The sequence below is a fragment of the Daktulosphaira vitifoliae genome, unplaced genomic scaffold (assembly GCF_025091365.1).
Source record: "Daktulosphaira vitifoliae isolate Bord-2020 unplaced genomic scaffold, ASM2509136v1 Scaffold_3, whole genome shotgun sequence".
NCBI classification, from domain to species: Eukaryota; Metazoa; Arthropoda; class Insecta; order Hemiptera; family Phylloxeridae; genus Daktulosphaira; species Daktulosphaira vitifoliae.
This window is the reverse complement of record NW_026099574.1, coordinates 29,094,619-29,116,132: the sequence shown is the minus strand read 5'-3', so window position 1 is coordinate 29,116,132 and position 21,514 is coordinate 29,094,619. Positions and strand designations below refer to the sequence as shown.

Genomic DNA, 21,514 nt, shown 5'->3' with positions numbered 1-21,514 from the left:
AGTGTAAAAACCCAGCACAGGAGGGTCGCGGCCCAGTGGTGACGTGATATATTTGGATCAAGTATAATGATATCTGACAGTGATTAAAATCACTATCATAAAAAACGCTTCGATGCAAATCTTTAGATAGTGTTTAATTTTAAAAAATTGGTGGATTATTCCATAAGCTACATAATCTGCTAGTTCGTTATTAATATCCTGATTCAGATAAAGTATATCGAATGAAAGAGGGATTATTAAAAATTATTATTTCTCATAAAAAAATTATGTTGATCCATACACTTTTCAATAAGTTATAGCATTATAAAGTTAAAAATAAAATCGAGAATTTTCACACAAAAGTAGCATTTGGTAGCCAATTTCACCCTGAAGTCAAATAAAGTACGAAATTTTTTTTCCCATAATAAAGTATATTACATTAGCTTTAATTTAATATCTATAGAAAAGTGTCAGACTTTCCGGAATACTTTAAAAAATTAAGTTGAAAAACCCAGCACAGGGGGGTCGCGGCACAGTGGTGACGTGGCATAGTTGGATCAAGTATAATGATATCTGACAGTGATTAAAATCACTATCAAAAAAAAACGCTTCGATGCAAATCTTTAGATAGTGTTTAATTTTAAAAAATTGGTGGATTATTCCAAAAGCTTCATAAACTGCTAGTTCCTTATTAATATCCTGATTAAGACAAAGTATGTAGAATAAAAAAGAGATTATTAGAAAATAGTATTTCCCATAAAAAAATTATATTGATCAATACACTTTTCAATAAGTTATAGCATTATAATGTTAAAAATGTAAAAAATAAAATTGAGAATTTTCACACAATAATAGCATTTGGTAGCCATTTTCACCTTGAAGATAAAATAAAGTCCGAAATTTTTTTTTTCCATGATAAAGTATATTACATTAGCTTTAATTTAAGATATATATAAAAGTGTCAGACTTTCCGGAACACTTTCAAAATTTAAGTTGAAAAAGTCAATTTTTTGTGAAAAAGTTGTCATTTTGAATCCCCCCCTGTAGGCAGGTAAAAAGTCAGATTTATAAAAAAAATATACCAAATGATAGGTAAAGACATCATGCATCTACAAAAAAAAGAATTATATTGATCCATACATCTTTCGAGAAGTTATAGCATTATAAAGTTAAAAATATAAAAAAGAATTTTTTTACAAAAATCGTATTTTTTTTATTAAGTTTAATGTCTGTTTTCACCATGAAGATAAAATAAAGTCCGAAATTTTTTTTTACCATTATAAAGTATATTACATTAGCTTTAATTTAAGATATATATAAAAGTGTCAGACCTTCCGGAACACTTTCAAAAGTTACGTTGAAAAAGTTCTACTTTCTATATGCATTTTTATGTTTTGAATCCCCCCTGTATTTAGGGAAATGGTCCGATTTAAAAAAACAGTATGTCGAATGAAAGATCTATATAAATACTACTTCTCATAAAAAAATTGTAATGATCCATACATTTTTCAAAAAGTTATAGCATAATAAAGTTAAAAATGTAAAATACAAAATCGAAAATTTTCACACAAAAATAGCATTCGGTAGCCATTTTCACCCTGAAGATAAAATAAAGTCCGATATTTTTTTTTTTCACGATAAAGTATATTACATTAGCTTTAATTTAAGATATATATAAAAGTGTCAGACCTTCCGGAACACTTTCAAAAGTTAAGTTGAAAAAATTAATTTTTTGTAAAAAAGTTGTCATTTTAAATCCCCCCCTATAGGTAGGTAAAAAGTCAGATTTATAAAAAAAATATACCAAATAATAGGTAATGACACCATGCATCTATAAAAAAAAGAACTATATTGATATATTTATTTTTAAAAAAGTTAGTTTTTTAGTTAGTTAGTAGCAGTTTTTAGTAAAAAAAATTGAAAAAATTTCGAAAATTAGCCATTTTTAAATTTGTAATTTTTTNAAAGAAATGGTGAATCAATTTAAAATTTTACAATATATCTTTTTTACTTAAAATATTATTTTAATTATATTTTATAAGAAACTTTTTGTTGTAAATTCGACCATACGTAAGATACAAAAAAAATAATAGAAAAAATCGATTTTGTAAAATAATTAAATTATTCTATTTTTTAAATTTTGCAGACCAAATAATGGTCTAATCAGGAAATGTCATAACATATTTTAAAGAACAAGTTTAGATCTACAAATTAATACTTGAACACTTTTTTGTACGATTTTTTGTTATTGAAATATAAGCAAAAAACTATAAAACTACCCCATTTATCAAATTTTCAACCCTTTTGCGGCACGGGAAGGGGTTGACCAATCACGATTAAACTTCACCAAAATGTTTTATTTATACTAATAAAAAAATTTAGGGGGTCCTGTAAACAAAATTTTTAACTTCAAATTTGAGGATCACCCTAATATATATACATATACATATGTGTGTTTATTTAGTGTAGGACACAATTCATTTATAAGATTTCTGGATAAAAGACAAACAAGGGTCAAATGCTATAAGAAAAGAACTATTGTGTCAACAATTGTGAAAAAGAAAACTCGCGAAAAGGTAAATTTTGAAATCTAAATATCGTCAAAATTATAAAAACATTTAAATCTATTCCAAACATTCATTATTTTTGCCGAATATCAAACTTCCGATTCCTTCTGACCAAACCAACTATGAGTATCTTCTCTCATCTTATCCATGATTGACGCTACACTTATATTCCCTCTTATACGTTCGTTCTTATCCTAAATTTTTTAGTCACTCCATTCAACAATCTAAGCATCTCATCTCTGGTCTACTTTCTTATCAACCGCCCAACACTCTGAACCATACATCATAGCTGGTCTCACTATGCTATCATACATTTCTTCTGTAATATTATTTTGATACTTAGTTAAATTCAAACGTCTCGTTGGCGATTGCCAGTGACATGTCGACTGAGGCGTATAATAGTTTAATTTTGTTTGCATGGTCCTTACCGAAAAAGCCATAAATGAGTTCATACAGCTGCACGTATGAATTAGCAATATACAACGTATTACTTATCATTGTTTGTTTACACAAATCAATTCTCGTTCCGCGTTGTAAAGGATATCTTTCTTTTTAATTAAATAACGTATTTCATCACATAAAATTTTATTACAATGAATCATTGTAACAGACCTGGGAGCCCTCTGGGGTCTGGTCAGCCTTTGACAATCCGTTGAAGAGACACTTCTATTTTTTCTTTTCTAGCGTTCAGACTTAAGTGCTCAGCTTTACTCTTTTTACTTTGCGGTCTTTTTATCTGTCTTACTTTGTGACTTGGTGTCTTTATTCTTAATATAATTTAATAGTTTAACTTAATGTAAATTCATGTTTGAATGACTATCAATTATAATACATGCTTATATAACAAACTATTTTACTTCTTATTTAATATATAATAAATCTAAATCACTTATTCTTCTCTCTACACCGTAAAACAAGATTTGCAGTCAAGATATATCAGGTAAGAATATTTTAACACACTAACTACAATTAATAGTAATAACTAATAAAAATACTTTAATTTATAATTAATTATTCTCTTCTTTCGTTTAAATATATCTTCATTCTAACTTCACACATCTAACGTTCTCTTCTATTCATTTATTTATACTATCTACCTTCACTCACACTCGCTCTCTTTTTAACACGCTTTTATTAGTTTCACGTGTATGTTTGTTGTTTGTTTGTAAGTTTGTAACTCTCCAAACGCCACGCGTTATCGCATATTCCGTTGTCTAGACTAGACTGTTATACGCATTCACCCCTCCCCACGCCTCGCTCACAATACGACGGTACACTATTCCTATAAAAATTTATTTTTAGTTATCGTACCCGTACACGCGTGCTTGTCATCAATATTATATATATGTAAACAAATTTTTATTTTGACTGACCAATAACGCCCGCGTCTAATGCGCCTTACGTATATATATATATATTCCTACCGCCGTTTATACCTCGGGTATAACGTTAGTCCGACCCGCCCGGCCATAAAACACAGCTATACTTAGTGCATGATACTTTTACGTAGTTAAGTCGCATTATTTGTATAAATATATATATTCTAATTACTATTAAAATTAATATATTAACACGATTTATTCTAATTAAGAGATATAAAGTATTCATTCCGATTACGAGGGATGATTTCCGTATCGTCATTTTTCGTCACTACCTCCACGTTCCGGGAGTGAGTAATTTACGCGCCTGCTGCNTATATGTATATGTTAATATTCATTTATATATTCCTACAGCCGACGCCTCTGCTGCCGTATATTCCTCGTGTATAATGTTCTCTCCGCCATGCCCGCCCACATAAACACGGCTATACCTCATGCATGATACGTTTACGTACTTAAGTCCCTTTAAATATATATATATTCTAATTACTATTAAAACTTATATATTAATACACTTTATTCTCATTAAGAGATATGTAGTGTATTCATTCCGATTACGGAGGATGATTCTCGTATCGTTATTTTTCGTCACTACCTCCACGTTACGCGCCTGCTGCTTTCCTTGGATGTGGTAGCCGTTTCTTAGACTCCCTCTCCGGAATCGAACCCTTATTTCCCGTTACCCGTTACAACCATGATATTGATATTAACTACTATCATAACATGAAACTAAAAAGTGAAAAATAAATATAGTTAAAAAAAACTAAAAAACACGCTTTTAAAGCACATCGAACTAAAAAGTTAAAAATAATTTTTAAAATTAACTTAAAACAATAATGAACGAAAAATACTAGTATTATTGTGAAAAAAAGCGTGGGTGCATTATGCCATATTTTTTGTATATTGAGCGCCTGACGCTTTTTTTCACAATAATACTAGTATTTTTCGTTCATTATTGTTTTAAGTTAATTTTAAAAATTATTTTTAACTTTTTAGTTCGATGTGCTTTAAAAGCGTGTTTTTTAGTTTTTTTTAACTAAATTTTTTATTGGTTATTACACTTCTATTATATTAATGTACCTTTTCGGGACTCTTTTTCTAATTAACGCCCACTCTAAATTCTCTCTCGGTATTCTATCATACGCTTTCTCCAAATCTATAAATACCACACACAGCTTTTTCTTCTTTTCCCTAAACTTTTCTATTAGTTGCCTCACACAAAATAATGGCTCCATAAATAGCTATATTATAGCTATTTATATATCTTGGACATATACTCTTCATTTGTTGCATTTTTTTTTAAATATTGACTCTTAACGTGCCCAAAAATATTTAAAAGATAGATTTTTTTTAGAAAAAATAAATTTTTCAACTTAACTTTTAAAAATGTTTTGATAAATCTGACAATTTTGTACATAGCTTAAATTAAAGCTTATGTAATATACTTTTTTTTGAAAAAAAAACTGTGTCCTCAGAACTTATCTTCTAAGTGTAAATGAACATCAAAGTTGAAGAAAAAAGAACGAGTTTTATCAAAAATTGTATAATTTCTTAAACATTTTAAAATTAAAACTTCAGTATTACGGCATTACTTTTTGAAATATTAATGGATAAATAAAAATTTCATTAATACAGGGTGTTTAAGGGGGCTCCCCAACGAAAGTTTGAACTCTTACAACAATTTTAAATTACTATTGACATTTTGAAATATTTATGAATCAGTATAAAATTTTACAATTATAAGGAGTGGGGTCAACCCCCCTCGAAGTAATTGAATTATTCACGACTTTTTTAGATTGGTTTTTGAAATATGAGTGTTGGGGGCTACTTCCAGTTTACGAATTGTTTGAATTATTTCCGATGTTAATTTCTATTTGCGCTACTGATTAAATAAATTGTTATTGTGTTATAATTCTAAATCGTACAACTTTTAATCGGGATATAATTAAGTAAATATGAGTTAATTTTACTTTTAAAATAATCAAATTTAATCTAAAATTTTACACTATCCAACCATAACATTCACGTTCGATTGCTCTTGTCGAACCTTATTCAGTCTTGACGATCCAGAATGTTTTACTTGTGACAGACCCACCAAAGTCCTTTGATAATATTTCACACACTTTATTTCATTTTTTATGCAAAATTTAATACAAATCCATATTTTTTAACAAACGAAGATCGCCGACTTCATAAAAACGCGCTAACCTTAGCAGCTTCCACTAACAAAGTAAAAAATGAATTCAGCTGAAAATATTATCATACTTCAGCAACATGTGAACCAACATTATAAAAAATTTTTGGATAATCAGACTCTCCAAACCCGCGAAATTTAAAAATTCCTATTATTTACTGAACACACCTCGTTAAGCAGTAATAACAGTTCGTAGCGTATAAAGGCCTACCTATTGGTCATGAATATTACTAATTGATTATATTGCGGCCTCTAGTGAAAGAGTATAATACTATCAAGAATTTTATATGTATTTATCATTGTTACCACAATCTAATAATGATAAGAAGTAGATCAGAAACTGATAGCTTCACACATATCAAATAAAATATACATAAAATGTCCATAGAGTATTACTCTATGAAAATGTCTCAATACTCGTATTTTAAAGATAGTTCATCTTAATTTATGATAACCATTATTATCAAATATCCAAAATATAGTTATTATGTATAACTTTATTTTTCATTATTTAACTTGTACTTTAAGAAAGTATTCATTTTATTTCTATTAGTTTACGTTAAAAAAAAAAAAAACTGTTTTTTTTTTCACTATTTTTGACTATGAGTATAATTAATGGTTTACGGCGAATGATATATCGTTTACCCGGTAAAAGATTTGGATTCTATAGGTAAAAGTTAATATAATTTTTGGATTTAATTTACTGTTTCTTTTTAATTTTTAGATTTTTGCCATTTTTTATGTTAGCTGGTGCAAGTATAGAATATTTAATGATAACCTGGAGTCCATTTGATGTAAATTTTTACGAAGTATACAAAAGAAAAGAAGCTAAAAGAATTGCAGCTGAAAAATTAAATAATAAGTCTTAATGTCTGGGAGTATACCACTTGGGCTATATGTTAAATATTCATTTATGGCCTTAGTATCTATGATGGTTGGATCACAGATTGTTCATAACCATTTCAAACCGTTAGATGACTTAGAAGATTATGTAGAAAGAGAGTTTGAAAAATTAAAAAATGATAAAAATAACTGAGAAAAATTAATTTTTATTTAGTATTTTCAATAATAAATAGAATATTAATTTTATGATCATTTTTTTGATACTTTATTAAAAATCTTTAATTTTTTTTTTCTTAAGAAAATAATGGTTATTTTAAGTTTATTTTATTATAATTTTATCATTCTTGAAAGGTATACTAAATATATTTGTTAAAAATAATTTAAACCAGATTTTTATTCAACTTTCTTAATTTTCTCATTTTATTTAATTATTTTAAAATAAAATATCTTCGAGTGTATATAAATGTAATTCAAATAATGTAGTAATAATTTGATATAGTATTTCAGAAAATTTTCTATTTAATTATTTAAGCATAAGCACAATTAGATTTAAATTTTCATTGCTTCTAATTGTATTTATCCTATTATCAAAGTATTTTTAACTATATTTTAAGTATGTATAACAATGTATATATTTCTTAAAAATTTTGAGGAGAGATTAGTACTTGCGCTTATGTATCAGGGTAAGATCCAGTATTTTCCAGGGATACAAATATTTATTTCTATGTTAATTTTTGGCAATTTTATCAGTTAGAAAACCTTTTTCCTTTAAATTTAGTAGACGATCATTTTTGTTGAGGAGAAATGTCACTGCAGAGTCTACATCGTCAGAACTCAATTGTAAATATAGATACATCATCAAGCACTTTAAGCAACTATTTATGAATTTATAAAAGTTTAAAACAAAGAATTTTATATTTTTAAATTGCTAAATAACATATAAACCTATAACCAAAACTATATTATAAATATTAATTTAAAACTATGAAATATTAAAAATATTTAACTCAAAAAGCCTCTAAAACAATTGTGGATACGTATTTCGGGAACAATGTTACCACTGTGATAATAATGGTAAGATATGTTACCTTATCTTTTATTATATAACATATAAATCTAAAATCTCTAGTAATTTAAGTAGTTGTTTAAGCTTTAATTACTGTTTAAAAAATAAATACAAATTTGTCATAAGCATTCCTTGTATGATGTTGATGATATATTTTATTTAAATTCTCATTTTATTTCCTAGAGATAAGTATGTATTTTGTCGTAAAAAAAAATCTTTTATGAAAAAGGATCTGAATATAAAATTGTATTTTATTGAAGTAGTATAGTTTAGGTAAACGATACAATAAATGTAGTTAAAATATTCTCTTAATTAAATGTTAAGGATATCATTTTAAATAATTTAATGTCAAGCTGCTAGATATTGAGTTTTAGATGTAATAATTTTACTGAGATATACCTAATATTAATAAAATTAATATCTCTCTATATCTAAATGTCCATTCTAAATAGACCTTGTTGAAAATAGTGGATAAAATATGAATAGTAATAAAATTGGCTATTATGAATTGAGTTAGAAAAGTTAAACAATTAACCTTTTTATAGAAAAGTGAAGAAAAAAATAAGCACATAATCTACACTTAAATTTATTTTGTTTTTCATATTAAATAATATTTTAATATGTTTATAAATCATACAAGAACTATAGCAACATGTATGAGCAAAAAAATACAAAGATTAGATTTTATTAATTACATTGATTTAAACAAAAAATTATTTATACATATATAATATATATACACATCTTTGAAGTTTACATAATTTTCTAATGGACCTATGGATACTATAGAAGTGCATAATTATGTTTTATGCGAATAATTAAATAGATAAAAAAAATGTTCTTAATAAATCATCTGTTTCTAAAATATATTTTTTTAGGGAGAAAGCATATTTATCCTTGGTGTTCTAATAGATACTAATGCATATAAATTATCCATTTGTTACAAACAAATTCTGCTTTAATTTTGGAACTATTTAACACAGCAGTAATAAATTAATATAGTTTATTTAAACAACAATGAACTTTATAATATCCTTAGGTCTTTAAGTTAAAAATAAGGTTTTAAATTTTTATTCATAATGTATAAATATTTTTATATATGACATCAAGTATAAATCAATTTTATATTATACAAAAATTGAATGAAGTTGCTTTAATAGTTTTTATATACGAAAGCATATAAATATATATATTTACAATGAGCAACTCACTATTTTTAAATATACTAATTCAAAAATAAAACTCACAACCGTTAATTTATAATCTGTTTAATTGGAGATTTTAATGGTTATTCTCTTTATAAAATTCAGTTAATTTAAGTTAGGAATTCTCAAAATTAATTATATTTATTATGCATTGATTGCTTAAGTATTTGCTTAATATTAAATGAATTTTTTTTTTTTTTCAAAAGGTTGGCCTAATTCAAAAGAAGTATCATAAATTTGCAGAGTACCTTTTGATTTATGGAAGACTACCTAAACTTCTTCAATCCTAATATATTTTGACTTTACTGTCAAACTATGGACGGAGATTAAATATACCAATGACGTCTATCGGCTAGGTTGTGGTTCATTTACAGAAGCTGCAGCTGCTGTAGTTGGGTCATACTCCATAACTTCTTGATAGATTAGATCTTTCCATTGATCTACAGTGTGTTCACGTTCATCAACTGAATGGTCCCATGGTCCCGGTGCTGGTGCATTAACTTCACTCTCATCATACCATACATTGATATAAGGATGTAACAATGCATCATCAACAGATATTCGTCTTTCTGGATCAATAACTAACATCCGAGACAATAGATCACGTGCTTGGCTTGCTGTTTAACAAATTAATGTCATTGTTTAAGCAAAATTAAATAAAGGACCCAGGAAAATAAATACACATTACCATAATTTTTTGTAATAAAAAATAAAAATAATAATTTATTCAGGATTATTTATGATTTTTTTAATGAAAAATTTTTAAAAACATAAAAAGCAAAGAAATACTGTAATCATTAACCTTTAAGTTTATTATGTTCAGAAGAATCTGATGGAAACAATACATCTGGAAACAGTCTATCAAAAGAATAACCAGGATAACGTGGCCTATTTTCTACATAATTACGAACAGTTGGTTGCAATCTTCTCATAAATTCTTGAGATGGTGTACCAAGTTGTTCTGTGGATGTAAAAATAAGAAATAGTTTAATAATAATTATTTGTTTTATAAAAAATATATCAATAATGATACATATTGTCACTGTGAGTTGAGGTTTTTAATGTGAATTTTGCAGGAACCACATTTCTTCAGTGTTCATGTATTTCAGAATAGGCCAATGGAAACTGGAAATCATGTTTTCCATCTCCATTCACTGTATCTGCATTACCATGTTCAAATTTTTGAATCTGGGGAAATGAGAATTAAAGGACAATTATGGAAATAAATTGTATCTAAAACGAGAAACCGTTTAGGCAGACAGCGATAATTTTTTGAAGATGAACATGAAAATGTAGAAACAGTAAATTTGAGATTGTTATAAAAACATGATTTTAAATTTTCTTTGACCTATTTTGGATGACATAAACACTGAAAAATGTGGTTCCAGTAAAGTGGTATTACCTATCACTGTGTATGTTGAGTGAATAAAGGGGTCAATTGTACAATATGTATTTCACATTTAATCCTTAAAACATAGTGAAACAATATGTATCATTAATTTTGTATAAAATATTATTTATAATATAATTTTTTATAAAATAAAAATAATCTACAGTAAAATTAATAACTGACTTCATGAAACCCTCTATAATTAGCTATTTAGACATGATATAAAAGACATCTTTTAATTTTTGTTGAAAAATTCAATATTATAAAACAACCAATAATTATTATATATTAAAGTATTATTTTATAGTTGTAATAAAGACATTTTTAAACAAATTAATAAAAATGCAAGTTTTTAAATTTTTAGTTTACTTATAAAATTGGAATATATTTTAGTATGAATAACTAAAACACAATTAGCCATTTTAATATTGTTGCAAAAATCTTAAGTTAACACATTACTTATAAAGTAGATCAACATACATACAAATTGTTGTATTTATTAAATAAAATGTAATTAAAAAAAAAAAAAATTATTAATCTATAGTTTTTTCAATCAATATAATCTACTTTATTTGATATGTGTCTTTATTGATTTTGACAACTGTTTTAGTTGAAAAAAATCAACTTAAAGTTTAATAAAATGTAAAAACTAAATTTATTTTAAAAATGAGAGTAATAAATTGAGTTAATTTATATTAGGATCTTCTTAGCCATTTTAAAATCAATCAGGTTTTATGAAATCTAACCTGAAGAAAATATTATTAAGAAAAAAATTATTTTAAAGATACACACCAATAATTTTATTCCATTGATCTATATGATCAGTACCAGGAAACAACACTCCTCCTCTTATCATTTCTCCCATAATACAACCTACTGACCATATATCAACATTTTCTTTGTAACCCATACCTAATATGACCTTTAAAGAAAAAATTGCAATTTATACTATTTAGTCTAATTTTCAAATATATTACTTCTGGTGCCCTATAGTATCTTGTAACAACATATGGTGTCATCATGAATGTTGTTCCAGCAGTTCTTGCCAATCCAAAATCTAATATTTTCAATGTACAATCTGATTTTACAACAATATTGCTAGGTTTTAGGTCCTTAAAAAGATTAACAGTATTGATAAAAATCTTACAGAGTAGTTTTTAAAATATATTAGTCAAAATTTAAATATTTTTGAAATTATAACAATCAAACAATTAGGACGATATTACTTTTTGCAATATTTGATAATCCAAACTTTAAACAATAATTAAATATTTTAATAGATAAAAATAAAAAAAAACCCAGCACAGGGGGGTTGCGGCACAGTGGTGCTGTGATGTAGTTGGATCAAGTATAATGATATCTGACAGTGATTAAAATCACTATCAAAAATAAACGCTTCGATGCAAATCTTTAGATTGTGTTTATTTTAAAAAAATTGATGTATTATTCCAAAAGCTACATGATCTGCTAGTTCCTTATTAATTAATATCTTAATTAAGATAAAGTATGTCGAATGAAAAAGGGATTATTAAAAATATTATTTCTCATGAAAAATTGTATTGATCCAGGTCAAATTTTTTTTTTTTATTAAAGTATATTACATAAGCTTTAATTTAAGATATATATAAAAGTGTCAGACTTTCCAGAACATTTTCAAAAGTTAAGTTGAAAAAGTTAATTTTTTGTGAAAAAGTTGTCATTTTAAATCCCCCCCTATGGCCAGATAAAGGGTAAGATTTACAAAAAAAATATATACTAAATGATAGGTAGACATCAAGCATCTAAAAAAAAAAAAATTATATTAATATGTTCATTTTTGAAAAAGTTACGGCCGTTTTTATTAAAATTTTTTTCGAAAATTAGCGATTTTTAAATTTGTAATTTTTTTGGAGGTTTCCCCCATTAACGGGGAACGAGGCAAATTTTTTCAATTTTTAAGGGTAATATCTTCGACTAGATATGATTTGTGATCTTTTGACGTATCGTTGAAAGAAATCCGTTCGGTGAGAGCTGAGAAAAAGTGGTAACAGACACAAAAAAAAAATAAAAAATAAACACATCTAAGTAAAACCAATTCACATTGAAGCTAAAATAATATGCCACTTTTCAACACAATAATCAAACATAACTTTTAGATTATCATTAGATATAATTTAAGACAAAAATATATTTAGGACAATCTGTGATAATATTGAACTGTTTGGAAAGTTGATAATAAATATACTCTGATTATTGTATTTCAATACAATTTACCTCTACTAAAAATGTAGGGAAGTTGTATAGTATGCTACTCCTGATTACAGGTACAAAGTCGCTATCTTTAACTAAATTTTTTTTTTCAAATAGTATAACCATAATATTTTGAAATTTTTATGTACTTACACATACTCCATTATTTATGGGGTATTATAATATAGAAATATTATTTGTTTCATTAAATAGATATAATATTAAGATTAAAACATCATATTTCATTGTCATATTTGTTTTTATAGTAATAATTAAGAAAAATTATCATTATATGTTATAATGTTATATTAACTTTTACTTACTCTATGAATTATTCCAGCTGAATGTAAGTGCTTTATACCACACAACATTTGATACAACAAGTATGACATTCGCTCATGATCTAAATCCATTTGAATAACCTGACAAAGGTTTGCATCCATAAGCTCCATTACTAAATATACATCTTGAAAGTCATCTAATGTTCTTTGTGGAGTAAATGCATTCAACAAACCAATAATCTATAATGTAAGATCATTAAAATAAAAATTCATTAGTATTAAAATTAGAAAAATCACATAAAAATTCATAGATAAAATGAAAATATTTTATTAGTAATTAATCAGTTAATCATATTTTTATATAACTATATTATTTAATAGAAATTAAAAATTAATAACAAATTTCAATATTATTAAATAGCCAATTTTCTTCCCTGTAGAATTGGACAGAAAACATCCACAGTCGTTCTGTCAGTAGAATGAGGGGATAATAAAGATTGTTTCAAATCAACAGCCACTGTAAAAATTTTTCAATAAGTATGAAGATCTTAAACAAAATATAGGCACATTGTCTTATCTCTGATGTATGTGGAAAGAATAAATGAGAGGAAATAACACAACTAGAGGCAGTGGAAGCCTAAAGAATAGTGTATTAGCTAGACAGCTTATAGAGTAGCAGTCTTACTAGATAAATGTACAGGTTTATTACCCAAAACATGTGGTTTTAACGGTGTAAAGACATCACCACAAAAGTTTAGGGTTAACACATGTCTAAATGCAACAAATAAATACATGAAGTATATAAGATTATAAGAATAGGTACATAGATTGTTAGAACATTAACTAACAGGAGTGAAGAATTAGTAGAAGTATTGAAGAAAGAGAATATTAACATTTTTTGTGAACAAAAACTAAATGTAAAAGGTAGTAAGCAAGGGAAATAGGAGAAGGTTATAACCTTTTATAATTATAAAATAGTATACTTAGGTAAGACAATAAGAGTGGGATTAATAGATTATAAATTATTTTATGTGGAAGAGAAAGATAATACAACACAACATAGATAATGATAATGGAGATATTGTATATTTTGAAAAATAAAACGAACATGGGAAGAAATTCGAGGATTAGATTATGGGGAAAAAAAAAAAAGAAGAGTATGTAAGACGGTGTTAACAAATTATGAAAATATGAAAAAGAGATAAAAAATGTATTTTGAAAAATTACTGAATTAGGAATATCCAAGAAAATGCTTTAGAATATATCTTGTAGAACAAAGAACAAATAAATTTAATTAATGATGACGAGGAGGTGTAGAGGAACCTGTGAAATCAATGAAAAAAAAAGTAGAAGACTTGATAAAGTGCTATTGAAAGTGTAGAAAAATTAAGAAATCTACAGCTTAATGTTCTATTTTCTATATTAATAGTCAAATTACTAAGGAAATACAAGAAGAAGTACTTAGTGCATGTTGTTTGAAGATATTGTTAGAAGAGAATAAGGAGGAAGTTAACCAAAGGCTTGAAATGTGAAGATTAGCTCTTGAAAGAATGGGATTAATGATTAGTAGAAGTAAGGCGGAATGTATAGAGTATGAATTTGATGAACAAGAGGACGATGAAAAAAGGAGAGTAATGACAATAAAACAAGACGTGATAGGTGAGGTGGAAATTGTTTTAAATATTTAGGATTAAATGTACAGAAAAACAGTGGTAATGACGAGGATGTAAGATATAGGATTAAGTACGAGTGGATAAAATCATATGGTTTTTTTTTAATTTATTTGATTACATGGCTTGGTCATACTGTAAGAATAAAAAAAATCAGAAGCTAAAAATTTTTTTATAAAAATGAATGTTGAAGAAAAGGAAGACTGAAAAGAAGGGGTCGGATGTAATTAGGAGTAATATGAGACTCCTAATCTGTGTATAGATAATATAGCAATTGTGGAGGTTTAGAATATGAGTAGCTAACTCAAACTAGTTAAAATAAAGTTGAGGGAAAAAAGAAGAAAAATATTGATAACCAATTTTACATAAAGAAGTCAAAATAGAAACTTATACAACTAAATTTATGAGATGTTTACAATTTGAATTTTATTTATTTATTTGTGTTAACCCATTAATACATGGTAATGTTAAATATTTCATCATTAGGTCAAAAAAAAATTATTAATATTATTTGTTTTACATATTATTCTAAACGTATGTATAAAAAATAATAATAAAAATATAAAAAAGAAAATTATGAACTTAGTGGGTTAAACTAAGATCAGAAAAATGGAAAAATTTAAGTTGTGTCACTCCTCTTTATGGTGATATATGGAATTTAAAGATGACAAAAGATATTACCCATTGATAAAAATGTATAGATAATATATGAACACTTCAGTTCAAAACTGCAACAACTCAAAAAATTAAATTTTTAGTTTTGATCTTAATTTTTAGTCAATTATTCAACATTTAAAATTTATAAATTCAATACAATATTAGTAAAGTATTTTCCAAAAGAGGATGTTTTAAAATTTAATTTAACATTTGAAATAACATGAAAAATCTTTTTTAAATCATTATACTGGAAAATATGATTTTTAAAGTTGTTGCAGTTTTGAACTAACGTATCAATATGGTCTAAAAACTAAAACTAATTCAGTTAAAATTCTCAGATGTATGTATTTTTTGTCCCTAGGCACCCATTAAAAAAAAAATTATAACAACACACAACTTACATTTTTGTGATTAACTAATTTCATAAGTTTGAATTCTCTATATGCTCGTTTGGCATGTGTAACATTTTGAAAAGGTCTGGATAGTTTTTTTATAGCAACGCTTTGTTGGGTTATTGTGTCCATAGCAGCACTGTTAAAAATTTAAATAAATTTAGTTTTAATAATAAAAATATAATTCAATACTTACACAACCATGCCCTGAGCACCTAGACCTTTAGGTACAAGATTAATATAACGTCTGGGTACTGAAAATTCAGTATCACCAAATACTAACGTATAAAACATATCATTAGCTTCAGCTTTAGTATCTGGTTCGCCTTGAGGTGCTTGAACAAACCTCGATTGTGTTCCGAGCATAGTGTAGATAAGCTCAAAATCAACTTTACCAAACAAAAAAAAAAAAAAAAAGTGCAACTACAATAAAAATCAAATAATAATAATAATAACCTACTAATATCTCAATCAGCTAATGGTGCTTTACATGCATATAATTTAAAATAAAATGCTAGATGGGTATTTACATACTCATCATTAAGCAGATGCAAAGTTATAGTTTTAACATATACTTTTTTTATAAAAAAAAAAAACAATTTTTTTCTTATATATATATATTATAAAATAATTTTTACTTAAAATGCACTAACATAAGAGCGCAATACAAATAATTAGGACTTAAAGTTTATTAAGATACTGTTTTTAGTTATTTTTTTATTTAGAATTATACAAACTTTTATTAATTAACGCCACAAATCACACAAAAATAACTTTTATTGGTTTTACCATTTCGTGTTATTTTTGTGTCTATTTATACAAATATTTCGCTCCTACTGGACCTTTTTTTTTCGATGATATTTTATAAGATCACAAATCATATCTAATTGAAGTTAACACCGCCATCTTTGAAAAAAATTGACCTTAATTTCAATAATAAAGGGTAATTTCTAAATATTGTTTTTTTCAATTATTGATAATGTTCCAAAAGAACCTCTGAATTTCCGATATAAGATAAAATATCTGAGTTATCAGATGAATAAGCATTTATTGATTTGTAGAAAAGGTATGATAGAGAACCGAGAGAGGTTTAAAGTGGGCATTAATGATAAAAGGAGTCCCGAAAAAGTACATTAATATAATAGAGGTATTAAAGACACAGGATTAAATACGGATGGTTGATGTGGAGAAAAGCGTCCGGTCTGTTGGGCGATAAAAGAATTCCAATGAAGCTGATAAGACAGTTCTATAAGACTACAGTGAGACCAGCAATGATGTATGGATCAGAATGTTGGGCGATTGACAAGAAAAAAGAGCTAGCAAATGAGTGTAACAGAGATGAGAATGCTTAAATGGATGATTGGAGTAACTAAAAAAGATAGGATAATAACGAACATATAAGAGGGATTAATGTCCTGAAAATTTCGAATTATCCTAAAATTTTTTATTCAAAACACGAACAAAATTAAGAACTAATATAATGAAAAAAATATAATGATGAGTATACTCTATACACATATATTATGTGCATAGTCGAATTTTTCAAGGTAGCTTTTCATATAATTTATGGTTATAACTCGTAACTGCTCTTATATCTTTTAAAAATAACATAGAATAAATGTTTTTTTTGTCATTTTTTGGACTTTTAATAACAAAAGATTTTTATAGAATCATCAAAATATTAAAGAAATAATCTTTAAATAAACTGTGACTAGATAATAAATATTAATAGGAATAATAATTATTTTGAGAATTATAAAATAAATGTTTAGAAATTCATACTTGACTTCTTTTTTCATACTACAATAATCATTACTCATGCTTGTCTAATATATTCTTTATGAATTAACTTACCAGACAATTCCTTGAGCGCCAGATCCAATTGGTTTTAAATTTTGATACCTTTTCAAAATCGTGAATTTGGTATCACCTACCTCCACTGTAAAAAAAATGGAGGAAGACACACGTGATGTCATCCTAGAATTAATATGAGGCATACGAATGACGTCTCGTGATGGAAATTCAAAGTTTTCTTATTTTTGTAAAAGTTTAAATCTAAACAAAAAACAAAAAAAAATACTTTAATCCACAAATTATTAATTGAGACGTTTCGGTAAGGATGAAAAATTTCAAAACTGATTTAAAATAGTTAACCTGTGGCGAATAGACATTTTGGGTCTGAAACTCCCATGGACATAAAATCACGGTATCGGCGTGTAATAGAGAAATGATAGAACATTAAAATACTCTAGTTATTTATTATACTAAATAGACCAAACATGAAGTGGTATAGTTGGTATATAGATAATATCTGACAGTAATTAAATAACAATCATAAAAAAACGCTTCATGTAAATCTATAAATAGTTGTATACAATTGAACCTTTTAATATTGGCCACGCGATTTCTTTTAAAATAATAATTATATTATAAAATTCTTTTTTGATATTTTTAAATTTATCCTTTTAATGCTAACTTGATGAAAACTAATTAAATAAAATGTGTATATCAACACAGTTTTTAATCAGCGTAATTAATTTCCCAATAAGCGCCATAATAGAAACCCAGCACAAGGGGATCGCGGCACAGTGCTGTCGTACTAAGCGAAAACAAGATAACTCCAGTCAACATGATTTTTCAGGAACACAAAAAAACATTTTTAACAGTAAATCAAGATACCCTTTTTTTCCACAGTATGAACATAAGTCAAAAGACGGTAACTTCATTATTTTTTATGTGATATACCAAGTTTTTGCTTAGTATTTGGATTTACCATGTTTTCGCTTACAAAACATCAAATATATTGATATTACCGTATATTTTCTTATTTTATATTTCAATTTTAGATTGGTTTTAATAGGAAATATGCTATTTTTACATCAAAAATCGGTGTAAAACCACTAAATATACCTATAGAAACAAAAAAAAAAAAGTTTTTTAATTTTGGAGTTATCCTGTTTTTACTTAGCACGGCAGAGTGGTGACGCGGCATAGTTGGATCAAGTATAATGACATTTGACAGTGATTAAAATCACTATAAAAAAATACACTTCGATGCAAATCTTGATAGTGTTAAATTTTAAAAACGGTAGCACAGTGGGGTCGAGGCACAGTGTGAACAAGGCATAGATGGGACAAGTATAGATGATATCTGACAGTGATTAAAATCACTATCATAAGAAACGCTTCGATGCAAATCTGTAGATAATGTTTCCTTTAAAGAAATTGGTGAATTATTCCAAAAGCAACATCAACTCTTATTTCTTTAATTATATCCTGATTAGTAATTATTTGATTTTTAAATATAATATATGAATAAATACTAATTATAGTTTTTAAATTTAGTATGAAATTGTGAGGCCAGCTATGATGTATGGTTCATAGTGTTGGGCGGTTGATAAGAAAGTAGAGCAGAGAATAAGTGTAGCAGAGATGAGAATGCTTAGTTGGATGAGTGGAGTGACTAGAGAAGATAGGATAAGGAACGAGCATATAAGAGGAAGTATAGGTGTTGCGTCAATCGTGGATAAGATGACAGAAAATAGACTTAGATTGTTTAGTCATGGTATGAGGAAAGAAGAATCGAAAGCTGTAAGAACAGTTATAGAAATGAATGTTGAAGGAAGAAGAGATAGAGGAAGACCAAAAAAGAGATGGAGGGATGCTATTGAATGCGATTTGAGGACAGCTGATGTGAGCGTAGAAGATGTGGGAGATCGTGTCAAGTGGAAGCTTAGGATAAGGGTGGCCGACCCCAAGTAGTTGGGATTAAGGCAAAGAAAAAGAAAAATATTACCAGAAATTCCGGTGGCAATTGACATAATATGATTGTAGTTTCGGAATGTACAATTTAGCGTTTAGTTGGGTTTAAATAATATAGCGTCAAATCAATTACCTACTCTATCGCTTGTATATTAATATACACTACACTTTAATGATACAATAAATAAATAAACTCACACATACACACATATGCATTTATAACATTGTGTCTAACGTAAGTGTAACATGATAAAAAGTAACAGTAAAATTAAAAAAATGGAATATAAATTTTACTACTCATATTAAATGTAATGTAACTCGAAAAATATTTGTTTAAATGAAAAAATATAAGAAAATTTTTTTGTTTATAATTGTCTTTTAAACAACTTTTGTACAAAACTTTTTTTTGTAAGTTAAATATTTTTGAGAAAATTAAAAAAGCTCATATTTTTGAACTTTTGGGATGCTATAAAAAAAGCTCAATTCCAATCAATGAGGACTATTAGTATGTCATTACACATATTTTAATTCAACTTATAAAAAAACAAAATTTGGTTGGGAATNTATTTTAATTCAACTTATAAAAAAACAAAATTTGGTTGGGAATTTTTCCGCAATTTTTTCTTTGTTGACTGGCCTAGATGTCAATTTTAAACTTGTAATTGAGCTAAAAGTTATGGTAATATATTCAATTTTTTTACTTTAAACTTACATAAATCTTTATCAAAATTTTTTCATCAACTTTAAAGAACAAAAAAAATAGGTTAAAATTGAAAATTTGGACTGATAATTTTGAACATATTAAAAATCAAATCAGTAATAATTTGAAAACAAATTTTTTTTCTTTCAATTATTATTTTATATATAATTAGTAATAATATAAAAAATTAGAAGTGATAGAAAAAGTCTACTTGCAGATTTGAAAGCAACGCGAAAAGTTGATTTAGAAAAGTATATTTTTGCTTCTGATGAAAGTTCCTTGATGTCCAGTGCATTTTTTTATAGTAACAAACAGTTTTTTAATATATTTTATTCTTAATTTAAAATACTTAATTGTTCTCCATTTATTAAAAAAAACTTTTGTTTTGAAATTTTAGCATTTAATAATTTGGTGCGTGTTAGTATTAGCAATGCTCTAATTTTACTGTTAACCACAAATAAGATTACTAATGAGTTGCGCACTCTTCTTGCTTCGAATAAAAAACTATAGTTACTCATAAATTAACATATCAAAATTGTTTACAGAGCCCAAACAACATTTTATTTACTTCATTCTCCATTTAATTGTCTAAAACTCTATAGTTCCCATTTAACTTTTAATAGTTATCTCTTATCTTAAAACTTTTCTTAAAGAAATCAATAATATTAAACGAATCATGATAAATAATATTTAGGATGGTTCGTAAAAATAAATAAGATTCTATTCAGTACATTTTAATGAAAAAAAATTTTTTTTTTACATAAATATTTGAGGTAATATCCACAATAAACCACATTGTGTAAGATAAATATATAAAAATAACGACATTGAAAAACATAACATTATACCAGTAAATTTAATAATAACATATTCATGATTATTTTAAAATAAAATTTTACATAAAAAACTATTTATAAAAAGAAAAGAAAATGTGCATACATTTTAAATTGTGTAAAGATGTATATGCACAAATATATACTAGGGTGTGACTAAAAGTATTGGTTACCACGTGGTATAAAAGAGATCAATAAAATAAATACACTTAAACGACTCCTTTCATTATAATTCATGAGATCCAATTTCTTTTTTATACTTCATTAGCTAAGAATTAATATTAAATTTTTTGTAAGTTAAATATTTTTTGAGAAAATTAAAAAAGCTCATATTTTGGACTTTTGCGAGGCTGTAAAAAAAAAGCTC

At 26.3% G+C, this 21,514-nt stretch overlaps 2 protein-coding genes across 4 annotated transcripts in view; one reads left to right on the top strand and one right to left on the bottom strand.

The window, feature by feature from the left end:
* Nucleotides 1-6,500: 6,500 nt before the first annotated feature.
* On the top strand, nt 6,501-7,214 carry LOC126900852 (uncharacterized). Of its 2 annotated transcripts, none has more exons than XM_050676832.1 (2): nt 6,501-6,767; nt 6,844-7,214. In XM_050676832.1, exon 2 carries the CDS (start codon nt 6,988-6,990, stop codon nt 7,153-7,155), a length of 168 nt encoding a protein of 55 aa, XP_050532789.1. In that variant the 5' UTR covers nt 6,501-6,767; nt 6,844-6,987; the 3' UTR covers nt 7,156-7,214. The 2 variants fall into 2 exon arrangements, with proteins under 2 accessions (XP_050532789.1, XP_050532790.1); XM_050676833.1 differs by having other exon boundaries at nt 6,501-6,789; nt 6,867-7,214.
* Nucleotides 7,215-9,387: 2,173 nt separating this feature from the next.
* LOC126900827 (stress-activated protein kinase JNK) overlaps nt 9,388-21,514 on the bottom strand; it is a 15,276-nt gene continuing 3,149 nt past the window's right edge. The window contains exons 2-9 of one of the 2 annotated variants that reach the window (XM_050676799.1): nt 17,707-17,907; nt 16,049-16,241; nt 15,862-15,991; nt 13,176-13,373; nt 11,601-11,735; nt 11,416-11,545; nt 10,036-10,194; nt 9,388-9,850 (exon numbers count right to left, since the gene is read on the bottom strand). In XM_050676799.1, the coding sequence (XP_050532756.1) occupies nt 9,579-9,850; nt 10,036-10,194; nt 11,416-11,545; nt 11,601-11,735; nt 13,176-13,373; nt 15,862-15,991; nt 16,049-16,218 (1,194 nt within the window). In that variant the 5' untranslated portion in view covers nt 16,219-16,241; nt 17,707-17,907 and the 3' untranslated portion in view covers nt 9,388-9,578. The remainder of the gene's footprint in view (nt 9,851-10,035; nt 10,195-11,415; nt 11,546-11,600; nt 11,736-13,175; nt 13,374-15,861; nt 15,992-16,048; nt 16,242-17,706; nt 17,908-21,514) is intronic. The other variant, XM_050676800.1, reaches the window with a different exon arrangement.